The sequence below is a fragment of the Thamnophis elegans genome, chromosome 16 (assembly GCF_009769535.1).
Source record: "Thamnophis elegans isolate rThaEle1 chromosome 16, rThaEle1.pri, whole genome shotgun sequence".
Lineage (NCBI taxonomy): Eukaryota > Metazoa > Chordata > Lepidosauria > Squamata > Colubridae > Thamnophis > Thamnophis elegans.
In genome coordinates this window covers 1354660-1377721 of record NC_045556.1, presented here as the reverse complement: position 1 = coordinate 1377721, position 23062 = coordinate 1354660, and the positions used below count along the sequence as shown (strand labels likewise).

At 44.8% G+C, this 23062-nt stretch overlaps 1 protein-coding gene across 1 annotated transcript in view; it reads right to left on the bottom strand.

The window, feature by feature from the left end:
* The window catches only part of OTUD7A (OTU deubiquitinase 7A), a 50914-nt gene that overhangs the window by 19594 nt on the left and 8258 nt on the right, over positions 1-23062 (bottom strand). The window contains exons 2-7 of the mRNA XM_032232477.1: positions 14312-14424; positions 11075-11221; positions 6650-6847; positions 5184-5402; positions 2254-2355; positions 300-427 (exon numbers count right to left, since the gene is read on the bottom strand). Of these exons, the coding sequence (XP_032088368.1) occupies positions 300-427; positions 2254-2355; positions 5184-5402; positions 6650-6847; positions 11075-11221; positions 14312-14354 (837 nt within the window). The 5' untranslated portion in view covers positions 14355-14424. The remainder of the gene's footprint in view (positions 1-299; positions 428-2253; positions 2356-5183; positions 5403-6649; positions 6848-11074; positions 11222-14311; positions 14425-23062) is intronic.

Below are 23062 nucleotides of genomic sequence, written 5' to 3'. Positions count from 1 at the left end.
CAAGGGGCCAGTAATGACAATAAAGTCAACTAAAAACTAAACAAGAGAAGAAAAGAAGAACTTGGGTACCAAAGGATGAGTGGAAAGAACATGCTTTAATGTTGGGAAAGACCACGCAATTCAGCAACGCCTTCCAGATTTCTCTGAAAGATCGTTGAGAACCTCTGTGGTCCAAGGGAGACAAAGCACGGGAGGCCTTTTTCTCTCCATCCCCACTTCCACCCAACCCAAACTCAAGAAGAGGATCCCATGAAGCCCTTTCAGAAGATAAGATTCCCGGAAGCTCCCATCACACCAACCTCTTTGTTTTGCTGCGTCTGCTGCCACCGCCACCTTCTCTTCAGAGCTTCCCTCTCGGCCCCACTCCTCATCATGGTGTAAAGGGCTTTGCGTAATACGAGGTCTCGGTCGTGAAACCCCCACATCCCTACAAGCAAGAGAAAGGCAGGATTGTGTATCTAAAGCAGGGATGGCAAAACCTTTTCAGCACCAAGTGCCCAAAGCAGAACACATAGGCATTTGTGTGTACGTGTGCCCGCTGGAAACCTGAAGACCTGGCCAGCGCACACATGCCTGTTTTTTTGGCTATTTGGGGGGCTGTTTTGGGCCCGAAAAACAGCTCGGGAAAACAGTCTGGTTTTGGGGCATTTTTTTGGTGCCTTTTCAGGTCATTTTGGGGCCAGCCCCGCAGAAATTGTGAATGTTGTGGTTTTGTTTTTAAAGTGTTGTCTTTGTCTAGTCTTCCCCCTTCCCTTGTCTATTGTGAGCCGCCCGGAGTCCTTCGGGAGTGGGCGGCATACAAGACAAATAAATACAAATACAATAAATACAATACATTTTCTGACCATTTCCCCACCATTTTTGGCCTGAAAACAGCCCGGAAAATGCCTGAAACAGCCTCCAAAAGGACCAAAAATGCTCCAAAAACAGGCTGGGTTTTGGACATTTCTTGAGCCATTTTCAGGCCGTTTTCCAGTGCTCCGGTGCCCTCAAATACCAGCTGGCGACAATGCAGGTAACCACAGAGAGGGCTCCGTGTGCCATAGATTCGCCATCCCGGATCTAAAGAACGAGAGATCCATAGGGGCGGAAAGAAACTTTGGGAGTCTTCAAAAAGAACACCCCCTCCCCAGAAAGAAACCAAAATAGAAAAAAAATATATGAAAGCAGCCGGTAAGATAAATAACAGGCCTGGTTCCTTTGGTGCGAAGGCCCTTCTGATTATGTGAAAGCCTTTCAGATAAAATCTATCAAAGCCATATTATTCTTTATTCAATTTGTACAGCCGTCCATATTATCTAAGAGAGTCGGAGTGGTTCACAGCAGGTTAAAAACAATCCAATAAAAATGCTAAAATCCAATATACACACAAATATAAAAACTGTCCCTAATCAACTAAAGAAACCCAGAGAAAGCTGGATATGGCAATATTGAATTTCAAGGACATGCCAGAGGGCTGAAGGAGAAATAACTAAAATAGCCAGCTGTTTCGTTCTAATATTTGACTGTCCTGGAATCGGCATAAATCCTTGACCAACTGCACAGGCTCAGGACAAATCCGTCTCTTCCACATTGATTTAGCCAAATAAAACATGAGAATATAGTAAGAGTCACTCCAATAACAGAATAGTTGTAAGGTGAAATCAGTAAAAATGGAAAGGAAAAGATGTTTAATATTGATGCAGGCCAGGTTTTTCTCTTTGAAAGGAGGAAGTTGTTGTTGTTAGTTGCGAAGTCGTGTCCGACCCACTGCGACCCAATGGACAACGTTGCTCCAGGCCTTCCTGTCCTCTACCATCCTCTGGAGTCCATTTAAGCTCACTGCTTCAGTGACTCCATCCAGCCACCTCCTTCTCTGCCGTCCCCTTCTTCTTTTGCCCTCCATCGTTCCCAGCATGAGGCTCTTCTCCAGGGAGTCCTTCCTTCTCCTTAACTCAAGAATTTGAGTTTCAGGATCTGGCCTTCTAAAGAGCATTTAGGGTTGATCTCCTCTAGGACTGACCGGATGGATGGCCTTGCAGTCCAAGGGACTCAATGCAGGAGTCTTCTTCTCCAGCACCAGAGTTCAAAGGCCTCCATTCTTCGGCGCTCAGCCTTCCTTATGGTCCAACTTTCACAGCCATCCATTTCAACCGGGAAAACCGCAGCCTGGGAAAACTATACGCACTGTGATGGATGTAAACGCTGAAGAAGAACCAGTTGCGGTTGACATTCAACTGACATTCTTGTATCCAAAGCCACTTAGACACTTACCCAAAGAAGCAGCGTGCAAGAGGCAGTTTCCATCCCCAGTTGTGGCCAAGGGAAGAAGACGCTTGCAGCTGGTACATGCAGTTGACCACCAGTTGAGGCGACCTAGGAAACATCAACCAACAGTACAATGAAGGTGTGAAGGAATCTCGGAGAAGGTAATGAGGGATCCATTGGGGGGAGGGAAGGAAGGAGAGAAGAGAGACACTTGGAGAAGAGATTGGCCAGTATAAACTCTACCCTCAGGTTGATCGTTGAGTTCAGCTTCCAGTTACTCATTGAGAAACTTCACTAATTACCACTAATAGAGGAAAATATTTGTAGCTAAGGGATGAATGTGGTGCTCTGGGTTTGCTGTAGTTTCCTTACAGACTTTTCATTACCCAATTAGATGCCATCAGTGCATTGATGATGCTCCCTAGTTGGGTAATGAAACATCTGCAAGAAAACATCCAAGCTCAGAGAGCACCAACGCTTCTTCACGTCACGCCTAGGCTAATGATTTGATTCCTAGTTGCTTAATCCACTTGGAAATGGCATCATTCCATTCAGCAATTCAGGAGCTACAATCACAACCAGACTTTTGGCCTTTTAATCCGACAACAACTGGGGTTTTCTGCAAATGTATCACTGGTAAATCTCGGCACTAATAGCCGAATTTGTGAAAAGCCCTTGATAATCTCCACGCGCGTTCAATGAGCAGCAGCTGGCGCACGCTTCCTCGCCCAACGACTCTGATTAAATCTAAATTAGGAGTTCGCTCGGGAAGCATCTTTTTAAGTGTGCTGGGCTGCCTTTGGGAGCGATAAAATTAGAGATAGCATGTTCTCATTTTTTAGCAACGCCTTTCTTGGGAAGTAACAGCCCGTCACCTGCTTCGTGCAGGAGCTGAAGTGCCAAAAGCTCATCGGAGGTCATCCTTGGCTTACAACAGTCCATTTAGCGACTGCTCCAAGTTAAAACGGCCCCTTGGAAAAGGGATTCAGGACCATTTTTTTTTTCACACGGCCATCGTAGCATCCCACAGGATGACGTGATCAAAATTCAGAAGCTGGGTCGTATTTATGACCTTTGCTAGGTCCCGGGGAATCACGTGGTCTCCTCTTGGGACCTTCTGAGTCCCAAAAGTCAAAGGGGAAGCCAAAGTGATGCAGTGGGTAGAGTGCAGTACTGCAGGCTACTTCAGCTGACTGTTATCTGCAGTTCGGCGGTTCTAATCTCACCGGCTCAAGGTTGACTCAGCAAACAGTCGATAAAAATTCAAGAGAAACCGCTCCAAACTCGATTGCAGAAAACGCGACTTCAGCAACAGAGTGGTCAACGCCTGGAATGCTCTACCTAACTCCGTTGTTACATCCTCAAACCCCGGTAACTTTAACCTTAAACCAGTGTTTCTCAACCTTGGCAACTTGAAGATGTCCGGACGTCAACTCCCAGAATTCCCCAGCCAGCATTCGCTGGCTGGGGAATTCTGGGAGTTGACGTCCGGACATCTTCAAGTTGCCAAGGTTGAGAAACACTGCCTTAAACTGTCCACTGTGGACCTCACCCCATTCCTAAGAGGTCTTAAAAAGGGGGAGTGCGTGCATAAGCGCACCATCGCGCCCACCGTCCCCGTTTATTTGTCCTCATTTCCTTTGTTCATCTCCATGTCTGTACTTATACCCTGTTATCTAGTACATGTTCGACAAATTAAAGGAATAAATAAAAACCAAAATAAAGGCCAGTGGCCTCTTGGAAAAAAACACCTTTGGGACAAAAGGCTGCGCTGCTCGTCTGCCTTAAAGGCCTGTTGCTCCGAAGGCGGCTTTAAGAGGCAGAAGCAGCCCAGGATTCCAGGCAGATAATTAGGTTTATTCCCGCGGCCCACAGGATGCCCAGTCACCTGTAAAAACCTCCGCCAGGTCTTCATCGGACTATAGAAGTTTCCTTGGGTGGGGAAAGAAACATCTGCTTTCAGATTCCTGGGGACATCTCCAAGATTATTATGTAAGAGGGGAGAAAAAAGCAGACCGTCTTTCTCTCCATAGTCCTCCATTATTCATGATTCTGGAAAGGTTTATCCAAACCCTCCCACACGTTGCTGTCTTATTAGATTAAAACAGCCTTTTCTTTGGCCTCCACTTGAACGGCAAGAGCTTCGTCTCTCTCTCTGATCGTTTTAATCAGGCATTTTCCTCATCCTTTGAAACCTTTCAGAGACCGACACATCCAAGGCCGAGGTGGCGCAGTGGTTAGGGTGCAGCACTGCAGGCCACTACAGCTGACTGCTATCTGCAGTTCGGTGGTTCTAATCTCACCGGCTCAAGGTTGACTCAGCCTTCCATCCTTCCGAGGTGGGTGAAATGAGGACCCAGACTGTGGGGGGGGGGGGATATGCTGACTCTGTAAACCGCTTAGAGAGGGCTGAAAGGCCTATGAAGCGGTATATAAGTCTAACTGCTATTGCTATTGCTAAATAAGTGGGAAGGAAGGAAGGAAGGAAGGAAGGAAGGAAGGAAGGAAGGAAGGAAGGAAGGAAGGAAGGGGCAAGAGGCTGATTCTGTATATATGTCTAAGAAATAGGAGCCGAGGTGGCGCAGTGGTTAGGGTGCAGTACTGCAGGCCACTTCAGCTGACTGCTATCTGCAGTTCGGCTGTTCAAATCTCACCGGCTCAGGGTTGACTCAGCCTTCCATCCTTCCGAGGTGGGTGAAATGAGGACCCGGATTGTTGTTGGGGGCAATATGCTGACTCTGTAAACCGCTTAGAGAGGGCTGAAAGCCCTATGAAGCGGTATATAAGTCTAACTGCTATTGCTATTGCTAAGGGGGCCTCTAGCTTTCATTCCTGATTTAAGCCCCCCCATTTCAGCAAGCCTGGGCTTTAACGGGGGGGGGGGGCTCCAAGAACCCCTCGAAGCAGCCAGGAGCCCATCTTGGAGGCCATCTCACCCGCTTGTTCCAGAGCAATCATGGTGGCCTGCTCAATCAGGTCCCGCTCGATGAAGCTCCTGAAGTCTTCACTGTAAACGCTGAGGTCGGGAAGTTGAAAGGTGTAGATGGGCATCTCCAGAGAGAAGTGGTCATTGTTACACTCGGTGGCCACGTGAGAGCGGGCGAGGGAGACAATGGCGGAGCTGGCGTGAGAGATTCCTCTAGAAAGCCTCTTCTCTAAGCAAGAGAACAAAAAGAAAAAGGAGAAGGGGACATGAGATGCGCCCTACTTGGGTCACTGAACATCTGCAAGAAAACAACCAAGCTCAGAGAACATAAAGGACCCCAAAATCCTCCTCCTCTTTCCATATCTTCTTCTTCCCCTCCTCCTCCTCTTCCTTCTTTTCTCTGCAAACCTCACTCTCTTCTAGCACTGATTATGATCCCTAGTTGGGTTATGAAACATCTGCAAAAAAACAACTGAGCTCAGAGAACATGAAGGACCCCCAAATCCTCCTCCTCTTTCCATATCTTCTTCTTCTTCCCCTCCTCCTCCTCTTCCTTCTTTTCTCTGCAAACCTCACTCTCTTCTAGCACTGATTATGATCCCTAGTTGGGTTATGAAACATCTGCAAGAAAACAACTGAGCTCAGAGAGCACCAAGGACCCCACAGTCCTCTTCTTCCTCCTCCCCTCCTCTTCCTCCTCCTCCTCCTCCTCCTCCTCCTCTTTGCAAACCTCAATCCCTTCTAGCACTGATGATGTTACCTAGTTAGCTAATGAAATCTGCATTCGCTGGCTGGGGAATTCTGGGAGTTGAAGTCCGGACATCTTCAAGTTGCCAAGGTTGAGAAACACTGCTCTAGGATATTCCAATTCTTCGCCAGCTTTTTAAATCACGTGAGAGGAAAGGTGTGTTTTGTTTTTTTTTAGTTTCCTGTTGCCGATAGGATTTGTGTAATATGTAATTGAGTGAATACAGGGTGGAAGAGGAGGAGGAGGAGGAGGGGAGGAGGAAGAGGAGGACTGTGGGGTCCTTGGTGCTCTCTGAGCTCGGGTGATTTCCTTGCAGACATTTCATTAGCCAATATGAACATCATCAAGTTGCTAGAAGGGATTTGAGGTTTGCCTAGGAGGAGGAGGAAGGAGGAGGATGAGGAGGAGGAGGAAGAGGAGGAGGAGGAGGAGAAAGAGGAGGAGGAGGACATCCTTGATGATCTCTGAGCTTGGATGTTTTCTTGCAGACATTTCATTAGCCAAGTAGGTAACATCATCAGTGCTACTGTAGGACTCTTTCCAACTATTTGGGACTCATTACAGGCTGTGAATGAACCTAATTCACAGCCTTTGGAATAAAAAGATGGTTTTTAAGACTAAGCGGGACTATAGCAATATGTCAGTTGGATAATATACGGATCAGCTGAGGCGCTGGCGTGCTTTTCAGAGGTAGCCCATGCCGAACCCACGGCGGAAACCCACTTTACCTTGGGAGATGTCCTCCTGTCTAGGAAAGGAGAGCCGCTCACTCTTGTTCACCTGTTGGGTAGGTTCTTTATCCGGCTTTGGCTGCGGCTGCTGTTTGGGATACCTTCCTTCGTTGAACACCTGGGGCAGGTTGGCTGTATGTACCTGCCTGAGCTGTTCATAGTCATTCAAAGCAGCAGTGAAATCCCAGTTTTTGCCTAAAAGGGTACAGAGAAAGGGAGGCAGGGTTGACTTTCACAGGCATGCTGATGGCCAGGCTGATGTCTGTGAAGTAGACCAGATCCATTAAACCGAAGTAAAAGGTATCAAAGTAAACATTGGCGGAAGTCAGCCTGGGACCCTCTTGGAAGCCGAAGTTGGGCTTTGGAGAAGCAGGATGGGGAGAAGATTGATACATTTGGAGAAGACGCCTGAGAATACCACGGACAGCCAAGAAAACAAACCAATGGATTATTGGACATATCAACATAAGAGTCCTCACTCAAGACCAGTGTTTCTCAACCTTGGCAACTTGAAGATGTCCGGACTTCAACTCCCAGAATTCCCCAGCCAGCATTCGCTGGCTGGGGAATTCTAGGAGTTGAAGTCCGGACATCTTCAAGTTGCCAAGGTTGAGAAACACTGCTCAAGACTCAAAGGCCCAGGCTCAAATTATCCTTGTTTTGGGACACGTAATGTGAAGACCCAACTCTGTGGAGAACGTTCTGGTGCTGGGAAACATGTTTGTCTGTCTAACAGCGCCACACAGAAGAACGTAAAAAGTGATTAAAATGGAGCACACATCCAGTGATTTTGCTCTCCTCGGAATCATCACGGGTGAGCCAGTGAACTAAACCAGAAGTCTCCAACCTTGGCAATTTTAAGACTTGTGGACTTCAGCTGAGGAATTCTAGGAGTCTGCAAATCTTGAAGTTACCTACTTTGGAGACCCCCTGAACTAAACGGTGGGAGGGAGGAAAAAAAATAGAGAAATCCCTATTTCACATGATTTATCTATGGAACTGAGTAATGATGGCCCAACAATCTGAATCACTTTAAAAGGAAAGTGAACCCCAAAACTGCCCATTCAACTTTGTGAGTCTAAATCCTTTTCAATAAAGAGAAGCTGTAATAATCCTAGTTTCTGGACGGGTCATGGTTTATCCATGTTGTGGCCCTCCAGGAAGGAAATGACCTCTTCGCTTTCTTATCTCTAGCAATTAGATACCTGGATCAACAGAAGGCATAAATGCTGATGCAGTTAATTAGCCAACCCAACAAAACATCATGGTATATTTCATTATAATCCAGCTTTAAATAACTCCCAAATATTTAGAGCACTAGCTGTGCCAGAGGTAGTATACGTTGGTTCATAACACTGTAAAATATTTAAAATGGCCAAATAATAGAATTCACTGAGAATTTTGAATGAGCTCAGTGATCAATGTTTGACTAGGAATATAAAATGCTTAATTCAAAGAAAGGCATATTTTATTAAACATATCTCTGCAAGGAGGCCGTTTTCCAGAAGAGAGAGATAATAAAGCATGATGTATGTTTGAACAAGCCGCATTTATTTCATTCACTGGAAATTGGGTTCTAACGTACAATATATAACTTCAATTTATAACTGGTTCATTGCCTTTACATTGTTATAGTCTTAGACCAACCTCCCCCCCCACCACCACCCTTTTAATTCTTCCTCTTGAATGCTGGTGAATTATCACATCAGACCCTTATTATTTTTCAACGCACTGTTAATAAATAAACCGCTAAAGTATTCATTATATCATCCTGCCTTAATTGTTCGCATCTAAACCGCCTTTTCTCTCCCCAGTCTATTCTCGACACGCAATATCCATGCGCTGGGAGGGCAGAACACGGAAAAAAACGGAAGAGCTAAAATTGTGGCAATGAAATGTTATCAGTTGATTTAAAAAAAAACATGCACACAAGGATAACTGAATTAAAATAAGGACATAACCATTCTGGAGGAAGGGTCGCGTTTTCTAAGTCCAAAAAAATTGTACAACAGACAGGCAAATTTGAGGAAGAAGAGGAAGAAGAGAAGGAGGGAAGGGAAGGGAAGGGAAGGGAAGGGAAGGGAAGGGAAGGGAAGGGAAGGGAAGGGAAGGGAAGGGAAGGGAAGGGAGGGAGGGAGGGAGGGAGGGAGGGAGGGAGGGAGGGAGGGAGGGAGGGAGGAGGAAGGAAGGAAGGAAGGAAGGAAGGAAGGAAGGAAGGAAGGAAGGAAGGAAGGAAGGAAGGAAGGAAGGAAGGAAGAAGGTACTTTTGGGAACCAATTTGAATGCAGAAAATGCTTTCATACAATTTTATCTCACAATTGGCTTCTCTGCATGGAAAAGCAACAGAAGCGGCTTTATTTCTATGCCTGCAAAACGGTTATCTCCAAGCAATAATTCAAGGAGCATTGTCAAGCTGATAGAACAATATCCTGCTGTTTCAAGAGATCAACCTTTGCCTGCCAAAAAAATAAAACCCAGGAAAAAATATGACATATGAGTAATTTTTAGCCTTTTTTTTTCACCCGAAGATGATTAGTGGTTTTTATCAAAGCAGAATGCATTTAATTTCCTTCTATTGAAGAAGGGCATCATTAACAGCAGAAGGATGGGCGCTCTTAGCAATCTTTCAAAGGACAGTCAGAAATTACCACATCCCCCCCTCCCCCTTCCCCAACCACATGCTCTCGCGAACAGCGGCTCTGCAAATTGGCTGAGAACGAGGCAGGCCTCCGAGCTGACGTTTCTTTGAAATGGCACGGTAAAAAAGGCAACTGACGTCAAACAGTTAAGTTGCTTTTTTCCCCAAACCACTATTATTTCAAAGTTATCTTCGTTTGGATTCACAACCATCTTGACCGACCAAATTTCTTCCCAAACACACACAAACACAGAGAGACAGAGAGACAGAGAGACAGAGAGAGAGAGAGAGAGAGAGAGAGAGAGAGAGAGAGAGAGAGAGAGAGAGAGAGAGAGAGAGAGAGAAAGGGGGGAAATGCTTTTCTATTCGGCACTCTTGAAAAGTTGCATTCAACACTCTCCATGGGACAGTAAAGATAAAATGTGGCCTATAACTGTGATGGTGAACCTATTGGCCCATGTGCCAGAAGTGACACGCAGAGACATCTTTCCAGGCACGCCGTCCGTCACCCGATGCTCTTTCGGTTTCTGGCACTCCTGCACGCACACACTGGCCAGTTGGTCTTTGCGTGTGCAGGAGTGCCAAAAACCAGAAGAGCAATTTCTGGGCCTGTATGCGCATGTTGGGAAGCTGAGCTTCCAGTTTTCGGTGCGCATGTGCATGGTGGCCAGCTAGTCTTTGTGCAAGCATGCATGCCAGAAACTGGGAGACCAGGTGACTGGCACACATGTGCACGCTAGAAACCGGAAGCTCAGCTTCTGGGCGCACACATGCGCGCCAGGCAGCTGTTATTCTGGTTTCCAGCCTGCTTCATGCACTCGGTTCTATAACTTATTGTTTATAGAAGTTAAGCCTAATTTTGGGGGGAGGGTGTTATACACCAGCTAAAAAGAAAGGAAGGACATTACTCATAAATGACAATTTAGCCCAGATAACCAGAAAGCTGGGAAGAAGCATTTCAAATCAAAATAATGCAGAATAACAGGATCTTGGAGGTCTTCTAGTCCAACCCCCTGCTCAAGCAGGGAACCCTACACCGTTTCAGGCAAAGGGATTATCTAGCCTCTTCTCAAAAGCCTCCGGTGATGGGAGCACTTGCAGACTTCCATTGGTTAATTGAACATTAAATTAATTTAATAAAAAATGAAACCATTGAAAGAGACTCTGCATGGATCAACAAATCAAGGTTGCAAATTCATGTTGCCATTTCCAACAAGGTTTCCACCCTTGACCCATGGCCTTAGAGAGACCTTCCTGGCGTTTGGTGTGGCTCTTGTTTCTTGATCCAGCTCAACTAGGAGAACTGGGCAAGACAAGGAATGTGAGGTTACGTAGTGTTGGCCATGGATTCCTCTCTTGTAAACACAGATTATCGAAAAGGATGCTGCAGAGATGGCTTCTCCCAGGACAGCTAAGGACCTTCTGCGGTGCTCCTTCCACTGCTCCCGTGTGAATTTCTCCATAGTTTTGTACAAGTGTGTGGCAAATGCCACCTCCTTTGGGTTCAGCAATCTATCAGGCTGGAGGTGGGTGAGAATTATTCCATAAAACAGGTGGCGGATCCTTCTTTTACAGATGGCTTAATACAGGGGGGGGGGGGGAAGAACGAGTGTATCGTTCCCTGACTTCACACAAATGTGTTGTATTGGTTCACCTGACCATGATGTTGTAATGAAACGGTGCAAAGGTACTTGTGTGTCCAAAGAAGGGGCAAGGGGCCTCCTACGTGTGATGTGACACCCTTGTGCAAATGGCATGAGTTAGGTATTTTATGGAGATCTTACCTTCCAACAGGTCTCTGGCTAGACCAGGCTCTGCCCCCGTGGACTGAACGAAGTCTGAGAGGACAGCATCCATATCAAGAGTCATGGGATCATGTAGGGCAGCTGCTAACTGGGCAGCAGAAGGAAGGAAGGTCACAAGACGTCCATCTACCAAGAGGGAGAAAGAAGATCCCAGAGATTAATCACCTACTGGAGGATGTGAGAAGTCAGCTTTCTGAAACAGAATCCCCAAAAACTCAATGTGGAGGTTTGAACTATGCTTCGGCTCATGTAATTAGTTAGCGTATGGCATCTACAGAGCTCATGCAGTCACTGATATACAAACTTGGCTTAAATATAATTCAATATCTAAAGAGGATGCAAGACTGTTTTTGAATCGTCCACAGCCTGGTCAGTCAAGGACCTCAATTTTTGCTACTCATATTTGTCCATTCTCAATTCTCTACCTCATCTCAACATTTGTGTCTGCCCAGCTCTCGGAAAAATACATTTCCATCAATGCTATCTATACACAATAACTTGGGGGAAAGAAAGAAAGAAAAAGAGAGAGAGAGAAAAGAAGAAAAGAAAAGAAAAGAAAGAAAGAAAGAAAGAAAGAAAGAAAGAAAGAAAGAAAGACCGACCGACCGACCGACCGACAGTCAGACAGACAGACAGACAGACAGACAGACAGGCCAATCATATCAAGGGAAGTCAAGAAATCAAGGCATGTTTATTTATTTTTACAAGTTTGTGTTGTCCTTCCTTCCCTGAACACCCCTTGGCTTTTTCAGGCAATCAACTCTTACAACTATTTCTGGCAGTCTATTGCCTGCGTTTTTCAGTTGAACTAGAAGCTAATATTACAAGTTCCAGGGTAAGAATCCTTCAGTTCTTGTTTCACAGACCCTAAAGGGACTAGGAAATAGATTTTCTAGTAGTCTTAATCCTAAACAGTGCAGAGGTAATACTATACATTTAGATAGTATCTCCTCTCGGAAGCTAGAATTACCTAGAGATGGAATTACAAAGTGTTATTATTTTTTAAAACTCACAACACTTCTACAGTCACTAAACCAGGTCCTGCTCACATGTTTATAATATTATGATTTCTTGGGTGCATCCGTGCCTAGATTTGGCATCATCTTCTTGCTGCTGAGTTTCATGTTCTTCCACTGCCTTCGTGATGTGATGATGGTCATCACCAGACTCCTCCTCCTCCTCCTCCTCCTCCTCCTCCTCCTCCTCCTCCTCCTCCTCCTCTACAACGGAGCTACTCATCTCCTTGGTGTGGTTTCTTCCGTAACTTTCCTTGGGCACCAGCGAGGATTAGGTTCCTACAGAGCTGAGTCAAGGAATCTCTTTTGATGGTGATTATGATTGCAACCATCAGGACACCAGAGAATGCAATTCCCTACTGAATTTTTCGGAGTATAAGACACACCTTTCCCCCCCCCCAAAAAAAGAGGGTGAAAATTCGGGTGTGTCTTATACTCTGGCCCCAACCCTTTGGCCTCGGCCTCCCAGCAATTTACCTCCTTGTAGCAAATGGGGAAAATGGGGCTTGCTGAGGCTGCAATAGGCTATGGCAATCCCTGCAGCCTGAAACAGCTGATGATCGGGAGGCTGAAACTGAAAGTGAAACTTGCTGTTTGCTCCAGGAGACAAAGGCAGATTATTTTTTTCTTGTGCTAATTAGGCTGTTTGCTGTTTGCTGCAAGGAGGCAAGTCAAAAACTATAAATGCCTCTAGAACGTTGAAATTATTAGACTTATTTTTTAAAGACTGCTTGATTATTGTTCTAGACAAGTTAACAAAACGGAGAAGCTTTTTAAAATAAATGCTTGATCTGAAGAGGCCCAGTGCTATTGTACCTTCTTTTAAATAGCAGAGAATAACTCTACTTCCAGAAAGCCACATCAATTTTAACAGCATCTGTACAAGTATAGTCTGAAATGTAACACTACAAACAATGTATGTTGTCTGTGCTGTTTGCTGTTTGTTGCAAGGAGGCAAATTCCTGGGAGGCAGATTTTTCCCCCTTGTTTTCCTCCCCCAAAGCTAGGTGTGTCTTATACTTCGGAGCGTCTTATACTCTGAAAAATACGGTAATTCCCAAACTGGTACTCTTCATTTTAAGGAAGGGAATTGCTGTTCCTCGTGGACTCTTCTTAGTTGACACCACGGCCTTGAAGACAAAGTCCAGAAGATAAGTCTACGTTCACATAATTGTAGCTTTTTCACTGTTGCATCACAATTAAGCTGAGATCAAGATGACATATTAGGTCAGTGATGACTCATACAACCTTCTGACTTCCCTACAAAGAAATGGGTTTTATGAAGCCAAGAGGCCTCCAAGTTTCAACTACTAGCTGTTTCCTTGGAAGCTTCGTCCTAATATCTGAAGATATTTCAAGATTTGCTATCTTGTAGAGGAGTGGGAGCTACAGAGGATGGGATTTGTAGTTACTCAAATTGCAGGAACTTATCTCCCCTCGATTTTTGCAAGCATCACCCACTTCAAAGCATAATGCTCCTGAAATCATGAGAGCTAGGAACTTCACCTTCATTGGATGAGTATCGCGTATGGGATGAGAGAAGCATTAACATGAGGTTGCACAGGCCACGTGACAGATAAGGACAGCACATCTCTCACAAGACGTAACCACCGACCCACCAGAAAGTGGCTCTTTATTTAATACTTTATTTTATGCACAACTTGCCCTTGATTTACAACATTTAGTGACTGTATGAAGTTACAACAGCACTGAAAAAAGTGACTTAGAACTATTTTTCATACTTGTGACCATTACGGCATCGCCGTGGTCACAAGACTTTCTTCAGATGCTTGGCAACTGACTCACATTTATGACGGTTGCAATGTCCCGGGGTGTGTGTGTCACGTGATCCCCTTTTTGTGACCTTCAGACAAGCAAAGTCAATGGGGGAAACTAAATTCACTTAATGACTGTGTTACTAACTCAACAACGGCAGTGATTCGCTTAACAAGCGCGGCAAGAAAAATCGTAAAAATGGGGCAAAACTCAAATTAACAATTTTTTCACTTAACGACATAAATTTGTGGGTCAATTATGGTCGTAGGTTGAGTACTTATACATCACATTTATAAGCTGCCCATCTTCCCAAAGGGACTCTGGGTGGCTCATCCTAAGCCAATCTGGGCTGCACCCAAAATGCCGGACTTGGCTTTCTTAAACGAAGAATGGAGAAGGACCGTCCACTTCTCGACTGACTTACTTTCAGCAGACTTGAAGTAAAGTTTCGGCGGCGGTGTTTTCATCGGATGGTGAAGAAGCTACTTCATTTTGATGACCGTCAGCCGTGAGAGCGAGCTGTGTCCCCCCAGGAATCTGTAAGGAAAGAGGAAGCTGGGTTAAAAATAAAATTCTGGAGTCAGAGATTTGTATCGGCCCAGAAAGGAAGACCAAGTTCATCCTACTACCTACAACACCAGTCCCGACCCCCTTGTGCGACCTTCTGACTAGCAAAGATTCACACAACCACCAGGTTATTAACTTAAGAACTGCAGTGATTCGCTTAGCAACTTGTGGTAAGAAAGTCCATAAAATGGGAAAATAGCAATAGCAGTTAGACTTATATACCGCTTCATAGGGCTTTCAGCCCTCTCTAAGCGGTTTACAGAGTCAGCATATCACCCCCACAGTCTGGGTCCTCATTTCACCCACCTCGGAAGGATGGAAGGCTGAGTCAAGCTTGAGCCGGTGAGATTTGAACCGCCAAACTGCAGATAGCAGTCAGCTGAAGTGGCCTGCAGTACTGCACTCTAACCACTGCGCCACCTCGGCTCCCTGAACAATCATCTTGCTTAGCAACAGAAATATGTGGGTCAATTGTTATCATAAATCGAGGGCTACCTTCAACAGGGTCATATTTTTAGGGAGGTTGGAATATATTTGTACTGTTGTAAGGAATATCAGCAGCTAATTCTTTCTATTTTTGGTCTTCTTGTGCCCGCTGTCCGGGGAATTCTGGGACTTGAAGTCCACTCGTCTGCTAGTTACTGAGGTTGAAAAATATTCTTTTAAAGCCAACAGGTTTAATCCAGGTACTGCTGATTATATCCAACAGGTACCGCTAGCAATCCAGGTTAAAAAAGAAAATTCTAAAGAAAGCTGCCTTTACGCCTGTTAAATTTCATTCACTTCCTTTTCTGCCCAATTTCTATTTTTCTACGGCTATTCCATCCCGTTAATCTGCATTCTCCCACTTCTTCAGTGCCGCCTGTTTACTGCTATTATCAGCAAAAGCCAAATAAATAACGAAATAATTCCAATTTGCATTTCATGGCAAGGATAAGCACAAAAGGTCTAAGATAGTGTTTCTCAACCTTGGCCACTTGAAGATGTCTGGATTTCAACTCCCAGAATTCCCCAGCCAGCATTCGCTGGGGAATTCTGGGAGTTGAAGTCCAGACATCTTCAAGTGGCCAAGGTTGAGAAACACTGGTCTAAAAACTAACATTCAGAGGGGGGGGGGGGAATACCAATATTTTCTCTTATCCTTTCAGGGCTATTATGAAAGAAAAGAATCTGCCTGCGGGGTGCATTCTGGGGAGAGACAGCCCTGACAGGGCCTTGATAAATGAATGCACGGGAAAACTTTGAAGAAAACGGTATAATATTCACATGCTGAGATTTCTGCAGTCATCACAATCTATTCATATATCTGTGCGTGCGTATAGATATATTCTCTTGGAATTCTTAGTACCTCATAAAGGAGAATTACTGCTACTGTTAAGAACTTCCCTTGCTCAAATAATTAATATTGAGAGGTGCTATTTATGTTCCCATATAATGTAATGGTGCTGCAAAAAAGCAAAATAGCCCTTTTTATTTTATTCTTTTAAGGAGCGAAACAAAATTGCTTTAATTGAGCACTTCAGATGTTCTCATAATGGAAAAGCTTCTCTTTTTAAAACAAAAAACAGCCCGGCGAAAAAGGCTGAACAATTTAGTTTATCTTCAATCATTGTGTGTGTTTTTAAAACCACAAACGAGGTAATAGAAGTTCCATTGCAACAACTTGGTTTATCAGGCTTAATAATATTAGTTAAATTTATGATAATCACGTGTCCCGGACTCTTGAGAGATAGAAAATGCAGATTATGCATTCAAATTACATGGCCTTCACTAAAGCAATAAAATGAAATGAATAATGACAGATATTTTGTATAAACATGAATGATAACAACTTTCAGCTTGCAGTAACACCAGATTTACTGTAATCAATATTATACACCGAGGAGATAAAAGAGTAAGTAGAACCCTTCTATTAATCAGCACTCAATAAATGAAATTTCTTCAAAGAACTACCATGGAAACAATTCCATAATTATAAGGAGCTAAAATAAAGACGCTGTTACGAATTTCATAACAAGTTGTGAATTTGTTTCGCCCGTATTTCTTCTGATAATAATGGGCAAGAGATGGGAACGGAAAGGAAAACACGCAGCTTCTGTGGCCCCTGTTACAACTCACACGTCTCCAAATGCCCCGATCAATGTATGGTACCAAAGAATGTGAGGATGAATTTCATGTCCATGTGGAAACAAACCTAGGTTTATCATAATACTATAAAAATAGCTGCCACACACACATTCATCGTATCTCGTGAAGCTAAATAGGTGTTCTAGAGCAGGGGGGGGTCTCCCAAATTTGGCAATTTTAAGACTTGCGGACTTCAACCAAGAGCCAAGGTGGCGCAGTGGTTAAATGCAGCACTGCAGGCTACTGCTAGATCAGCAGGTCAGCGGTTCAAATCTCACCGGCTCAGGGTTGACTCAGCCTTCCATCCTTCCGAGGTGGGTAAAATGAGGACCCAGATTGTTGGGGGCAATATGCTGACTCTCTGTAAACCGCTTAGAGAGGCCTGAAAGGCCTATGAAGCGGTATATAAGTCTACTGCTATTGCTATTGCTATTGTAAAGCAGTATATAAGTCTAAGTGCTATTGCTAGTGTCCTTCCTTCCTTCCTTCCTTCCTTCCTCCCCAGTAGCTAGAATGCAGCATTGCAGGCTGACTCTGCCCACAGTCTGGAGTTCGATCCTGACTGGCTCAAGGTTGACTCAGCCTTCCACCCTTCCAAGGTGGGTAAAATGAGGACCCAGACTGTGGGGGCGATATGCTGACTCTGTAAACCGCTTAGAGAAGGCTGAAAGCCTTATGAAGCGATATATAAGTCTAACTGCTATTGCTATTGCTAACTCCAGGATTCCCCAGCCAGCCATGAATTCTGGAAGTTGAAATCCACAAAACCTTCAGGTTATCACATGTTCTCGAGCACTCAAAATACAATCAAAACTCTCTTTGTGGCCAAGTGTTTATATTGTATTTGGGCTGCTATAGAATGGCCCCCGCATGAGTTACGAGTTATCCTCCTGATGCCCTTTCCAGTCATGGAAACAAACGTTCACCATTCCCCGCTCACTACCTGGGCAGGCAAGAAATATTTTGCTAAATGGAAAAAGAAAAAGAAAAAAGCACACACCCTGGAAAAAATCTGCACTGCATCACGTCCTGAAGTATAAATCCCTAAAGATAAGTGAGTTACTCTTCAGGGAGAGAATTGACTGCAGTATTCATTTCCAATAGAAATTGGGACATGCCCACCTTTGAATGTTCAAAGATCTGTTTCAAAATAGGACGATGGTGGTAGCGGTTTTAACGTAGCGGTTTTATAGATTTTATCCATGTTTGGAAAGTACAGGTAGTCCTCAACGTACGACCACAATTGACCCCCAAAGTAAATGCTGATAACTAAGACATTGGTTAAGTGAGCTTTGCCCCATTTTACGACCTTTCCAGCCAGAGTTGTTAAGTGAATCGCCGCAGTTATTAATTTAGTAACACAGTTGTTGAGTGAATTTGACTTTGCTTGCCAGAAGGTTACGAAAGGATGCTGTGCCCGTCATAAATGTGAGTCAGTTCCCATGCTTTTGATCACATGCACCATGGGGATGGTGCAACGGTCATAAGTCACTTTTTTCAATGGCGTTTAACGGTCATTAAATGAACTACCTGTATTTGCGGATCCATTACCATAATGTTTTAGGGCAGTGTTTCTCAACCTTGTCAACTTGAAGATGTCTGGACTTCAACTCCCGGAATTCCCCAGCCAGCATTCACGTTTAGCCACAGAAATTCTTGACCTATTGAGGTCATAAGTCAAGGATTTTCTCTATGAAGCATTCGCTGGCTGGGGAATTCTGGGAGTTGAAGTCCAGACATCTTCAAGTTGACAAGGTTGAGAAACACTGTTTTAGGGACAATCAAACTTTGGAGATGAGAAGAGTTGGAGAGATATTTAAATGAATTATAGGATTCAACACTCATAACCAACAACTGACTTAACAATAATAATCGGATTGTATTGTAAAAGGGCCTGGGTAAGTGCACCAGCGTGCCCACCATCCCTGTCCTAATATCCCCATTTATTTCTACCCGTTTCCTGTGTTCTTATTCGTGTTTATTCTTATTCCTTTTATCTTGTGCCTGAGTGACAAACTAAATAAACAAATAAAAATAACTTTGTCTTTAGTGAGCGTTTGAAATCACAGCAGCATGACCAAAGGGGACTTGGGACTGGTCCTCGTATTTATGACTATCACAGTATCCCCACAGTCATGTGATCGAAACTTGGTCCCTTGGAAACTGGCATGTAAAAGCTACGCAGGGTCTGGGGTCTCTTGGGACCCTCCCAGTGGGCCTTGGGCAAACAAAGTCAATGGGAGAAAGTGGATTCCTTTAACGACCGCATGATTCCCTTAGCACAGTGTTTCTCAACCTTGGCAACTTGAAGATGTCCGGACGTCAACTCCCAGAATTCCCCAGCCAGCAAATGCTGGCTGGGGAATTCTGGGAGTTGACGTCCGGACATCTTCAAGTTGCCAAGGTTGAGAAACACTGCCTTAGCAACTGCAATGGTTTGTTTTAACAATCGTGACCAAAAAAAAAAACAGGTTGCAAAAGTGGGCATGTCTCACCTTAAAAACAGCCACGTTTAGCCACAGAAATTCTTGACCTTTGAGGTCACAAGTCAAGGGTTTTCTCTATGAAGCAAATTGCTTTCCTTTGTAAATATTTTGAGTCTTTGGTACGTGGTTTTCATTGCCTTGAGGTCGACCAACGCTTTCTGGGGTGACTCCAGAGAAAGTGGAGCCATTCTTGAATTAAGAGAGAATCTAGCAATGAAATAATCTTGCAAGAATCTTGCTCGCCTTCCTTCTCCCTCTCGTACACCACCACCACCACCCAACACAGGGACAACATTAAAGCAAATAGCAGAGATACTGGAAGGGATTCAAGGAATGTGCAGGATGCTTTATTTTTTTAAAAAAAAATTTATTTAAAAGGCGCTAATGAAAGATGCCTCAGATAAACCATCTATTGTGGCTCTAATGTAGTCAGTGAGGGAGACAAAAAGGCTACTGAAAAGCGGGGGGAAAACGGGAGCTTGAAGGAAGCTAGAATTCAATGAAGCCATTATGCATTTAGGAACAAGTCCACAGTCACTGCAGTAGCTGTTGTGGCATATTATTTATTTAAAGCAACGATGAAGGAGTTGGGGGGGGACATACTTTGTAAGATAAAGAAGAATAAAGAGACAGGCGGAAGGGGAAGATTGCTGATCGGTCCAACTGCTTCGGGGTTTCTCAACATCGGTGATGTTAAGATGGGGCGGATAAAGTGGGCTTGTGTTTTTTCAAGGCAAGCCTCCATGCAAAACTATTAGCTGTTTCTAACTTTTTTTCTTAAATCAAATAATAGGCTAAGCTCTCGTCTCTTCTTGCGTGGGAATTGCAGGGAACTATTTGGTCATGGTTAGTAAAAACGTTTCCTTTTCCATTTTCAAGCTTTTGGAAATACACCTTTAATTATTAGTCTTCCTCTCTTCCTCACAGTCCTTCTTTCTGTTGCTTCGTTTGCAGTTCTATTTTGCCAGGCTGCTAAATTTATTTCGAATTCCCCTCTGGGGGTCAACACCAGGGGAGCCCAGGTGACCTGGAGCCCCACTGACATCACGAGCGAGTACCAAAAAAGGGAGCTGGCCGAAGAGACAACAACAATTGGCACCTTTGTGGGTCGGCTTTGGCAACTGTGATCATGGCAACCTGAAACAGAAGCTCAGGAGGGAATAAAATTCCATACCAATCTCTTTTTACAAGCTGTATTATTGGCAGAATATCTCTTGAACGGTATCAAATCAATGAGATTTCTCCATTCTTCCTGATGTGTGGGTTTTTAATATAAATAGATAGATAGATAGAGATAGAGATATACTCCCTCTCTCTCCCTCTCTCCTCCCTCCTCCTCTCTTCCTCTCTCTCCCTCTCCTTCCTTCTCTCTTCCTCCCTCTCTCTCCCTCTCCCTCCCTCTCCCTTTCCCTCCCTCTCTCTCCCTCTCTCTCCCTCTCATTCACTCTCCCTCCCTTGCTCTCTCCCTCTCTCTCTTTCTCCCTCCCTCCCTCTCTCTTTCCTCTCCCCCTCTCCCTCCCTCTCCCTCTCTCTGTCCCTATCTCCCTCCCTTTCTCCCTCTCTCCTTCTCTTTCCCTCTCTCCCTCTCCCTCCCTCTCCCTTTTCCTCTCTCTCCCTCACTCTCTCCCTCTCTAATTCCCTCTCCCTCCCTCACTCTCCCTCTATCTCTTTCTCCTTCCCTCCCTCTCTTTCCTCTCCCCCCTCTTCCCCCCCTCTCCCTCTCTATCTCACTCTCTCTCCCTATGTCCCTCCCTCTCTCCTTCTCTCTTCCTCCCTCTCTCCCTCTTTCCTTCTCTCCCCCTCTCCTTCTCTCTCCCTCCCTCTTTCCCTCTTTCCTTCTCTCCCCCTCTCTCCTTCTCTCTCCCTCCCTCTCTCCCTCTCTCCCCACCTCTCTCTTCCCCTCCTGCTCCCTCCCTCTCTTCCCCCCCCTGCCCTCCCTCAGATGCTCTTGCATTTGAACTCCATCATTTTCCAGGACTGGAGAGGTTTGAGGGGACGGCACTCTTAGCCTCTCTGGCTATGTATTGATTTTCTTTTGATTAAGTGCATGGCGTTCACTCCTCTGGAAGTTGGGCTCTCCCCGCCCCCACCCACCCCTTGGAAGCGTGCGCTTTCTTGATTGATCATCCACAGCTCCTTTTTCCTCTCTCGTTCAAGAGCAAATGACTATTGATGGAATATTCCAGAAAATGCTTTGCTCCAGCAGAGAAAGTAATTGCCACCGTAGTTATCTCTTTAGGCTTCCGTTTGTTCTGGGGAAAGGGGCCTCTGTTTAAAAGCACGCCTGGTGTGTGGCTCTCGGCTCCTGGCTATCCTTTCCATCCTGTCTGGGGTTAATCCTGGGGAAGGCCCTTCCCTGAAACCCTGCACGGCCTTTGCAGTCAATGGGGGGGCGTTGGAATTAACATGGAGCACATTTTAACTTGAGATGCTCTTTTGCCTGCCTTCTCGGGTGTCAAAGGATGTTTAAAGTAAAGAGAGAATATCCTAAATGCAACAATGCTAAGTCTCCTTTGATCTTTCCGCTGCTTCAGATGTCCTTCCTCTTTTTTTTTCTGGATGGGGTTCCTCAATTAGAAGGGATTTCCTAAGTTCCTTTCTTTGCAAAACTTCACAAGAGGTTCCAAGCACATTACTTTTATTGGCCAGGATGAGATCAAGAAGGGGAAATTACAGGGTAGTATGAGATTTGTTCCTTGTTACTAATTGATTCCCCCCTCAAAAAAAAAATAGTGCCTTTCCTTCTTTTTTTTTTAATTAAAAAACCCTCCTAAATAATGAAATATTTGGTAAGCATGGAGCTTTTTCCTCTGGAGCAGAGGGGCATTTAAAGGGAGCTGTCCAGCATTTACTGTATGGATTTTGGATGATGATTCAGATATGAAATCTATTCTTCAGTAGCCTTAGAAGAGGCAACATCCGAACTTGGGAAAAAGGAATGCAGATCTACTCCTGCTTCTAGAGTGATCCTTAACCTCTCATCGGTTTTGCCAATAATATTTATTTGATGTGTAGGTCCTCAACTTAACAACAGTTCCTTTAGTGAATGTTCAGAATTGCAAAGCTGCCTTTTGTTCCACCCATTATGCAGCTGTGGGCAACGCCGTCTCTTATCTGACGGTTGCGCCAGTCTCCCAAGGCTTTTCCCACGTACCACTCCACATTTCCAAGGTCAATTGTTTTCCCCTTCTGATGATCGTCAAGACATCCAAGAACATTCTGTGTAATGTTTGTTACACCTGAGCAGTCCAAACCTTTGTCCCCTAAATCACTTTTCTTTGGATGGGTTCCCAAACTGGATCTTAAGACTTGGGAACAACAGGGAACACGAAATCGGCCTTCACCCATTATAAATAACGATGAGCATCCCAGAAGGTCTAAACAAGAGGCTAATAATGACCAATGCCTTTGAATGAGGCTTTATCAGAGGTGGGCAGGGTTTGCCGAGGTGGCGCAGTGGTTAAATGCAGCACTGCAGGCTACTTCAGCTGACTGCAGTTCTGCAGTTCAGCGGTTCTAATCTCACCGGCTCAGGGTTGACTCAGCCTTCCGAGGTGGGTGAAATGAGGACCCGGATTGTTGTTGGGGACGATATGCTGACTCTGTAAACCGCTTAGAGAGGGCTGAAAGCCCTATGAAGCGGTATATAAGTCTAACTGCTATTTCAGCTGACTGCTAGTTTGCAGTTCGGCTATTCAAATCTCAGCGGCTCAGGGTTGACTCAGCCTTCCATCCTTCCGAGGTGGGTAAAATGAGGACCCGGATTGTTGTTGGGGGCAATATGCTGACTCTGTAAACCGCTTAGAGAGGGCTGAAAGCCCTATTAAGCGGTATATAAGTCTAACGGCTATTGCTATTGCTATTGCAAGAGAAGTGGTTTGGACAGCACTTTTCTGCGCAGCTGTTGATAAAAATAGGGTCACTAACATGATTGCCAACATCCAATGACAGATATGGCAGGAGGAGGAGGAGGAGGAGGAGGAGGAGGAATCAGT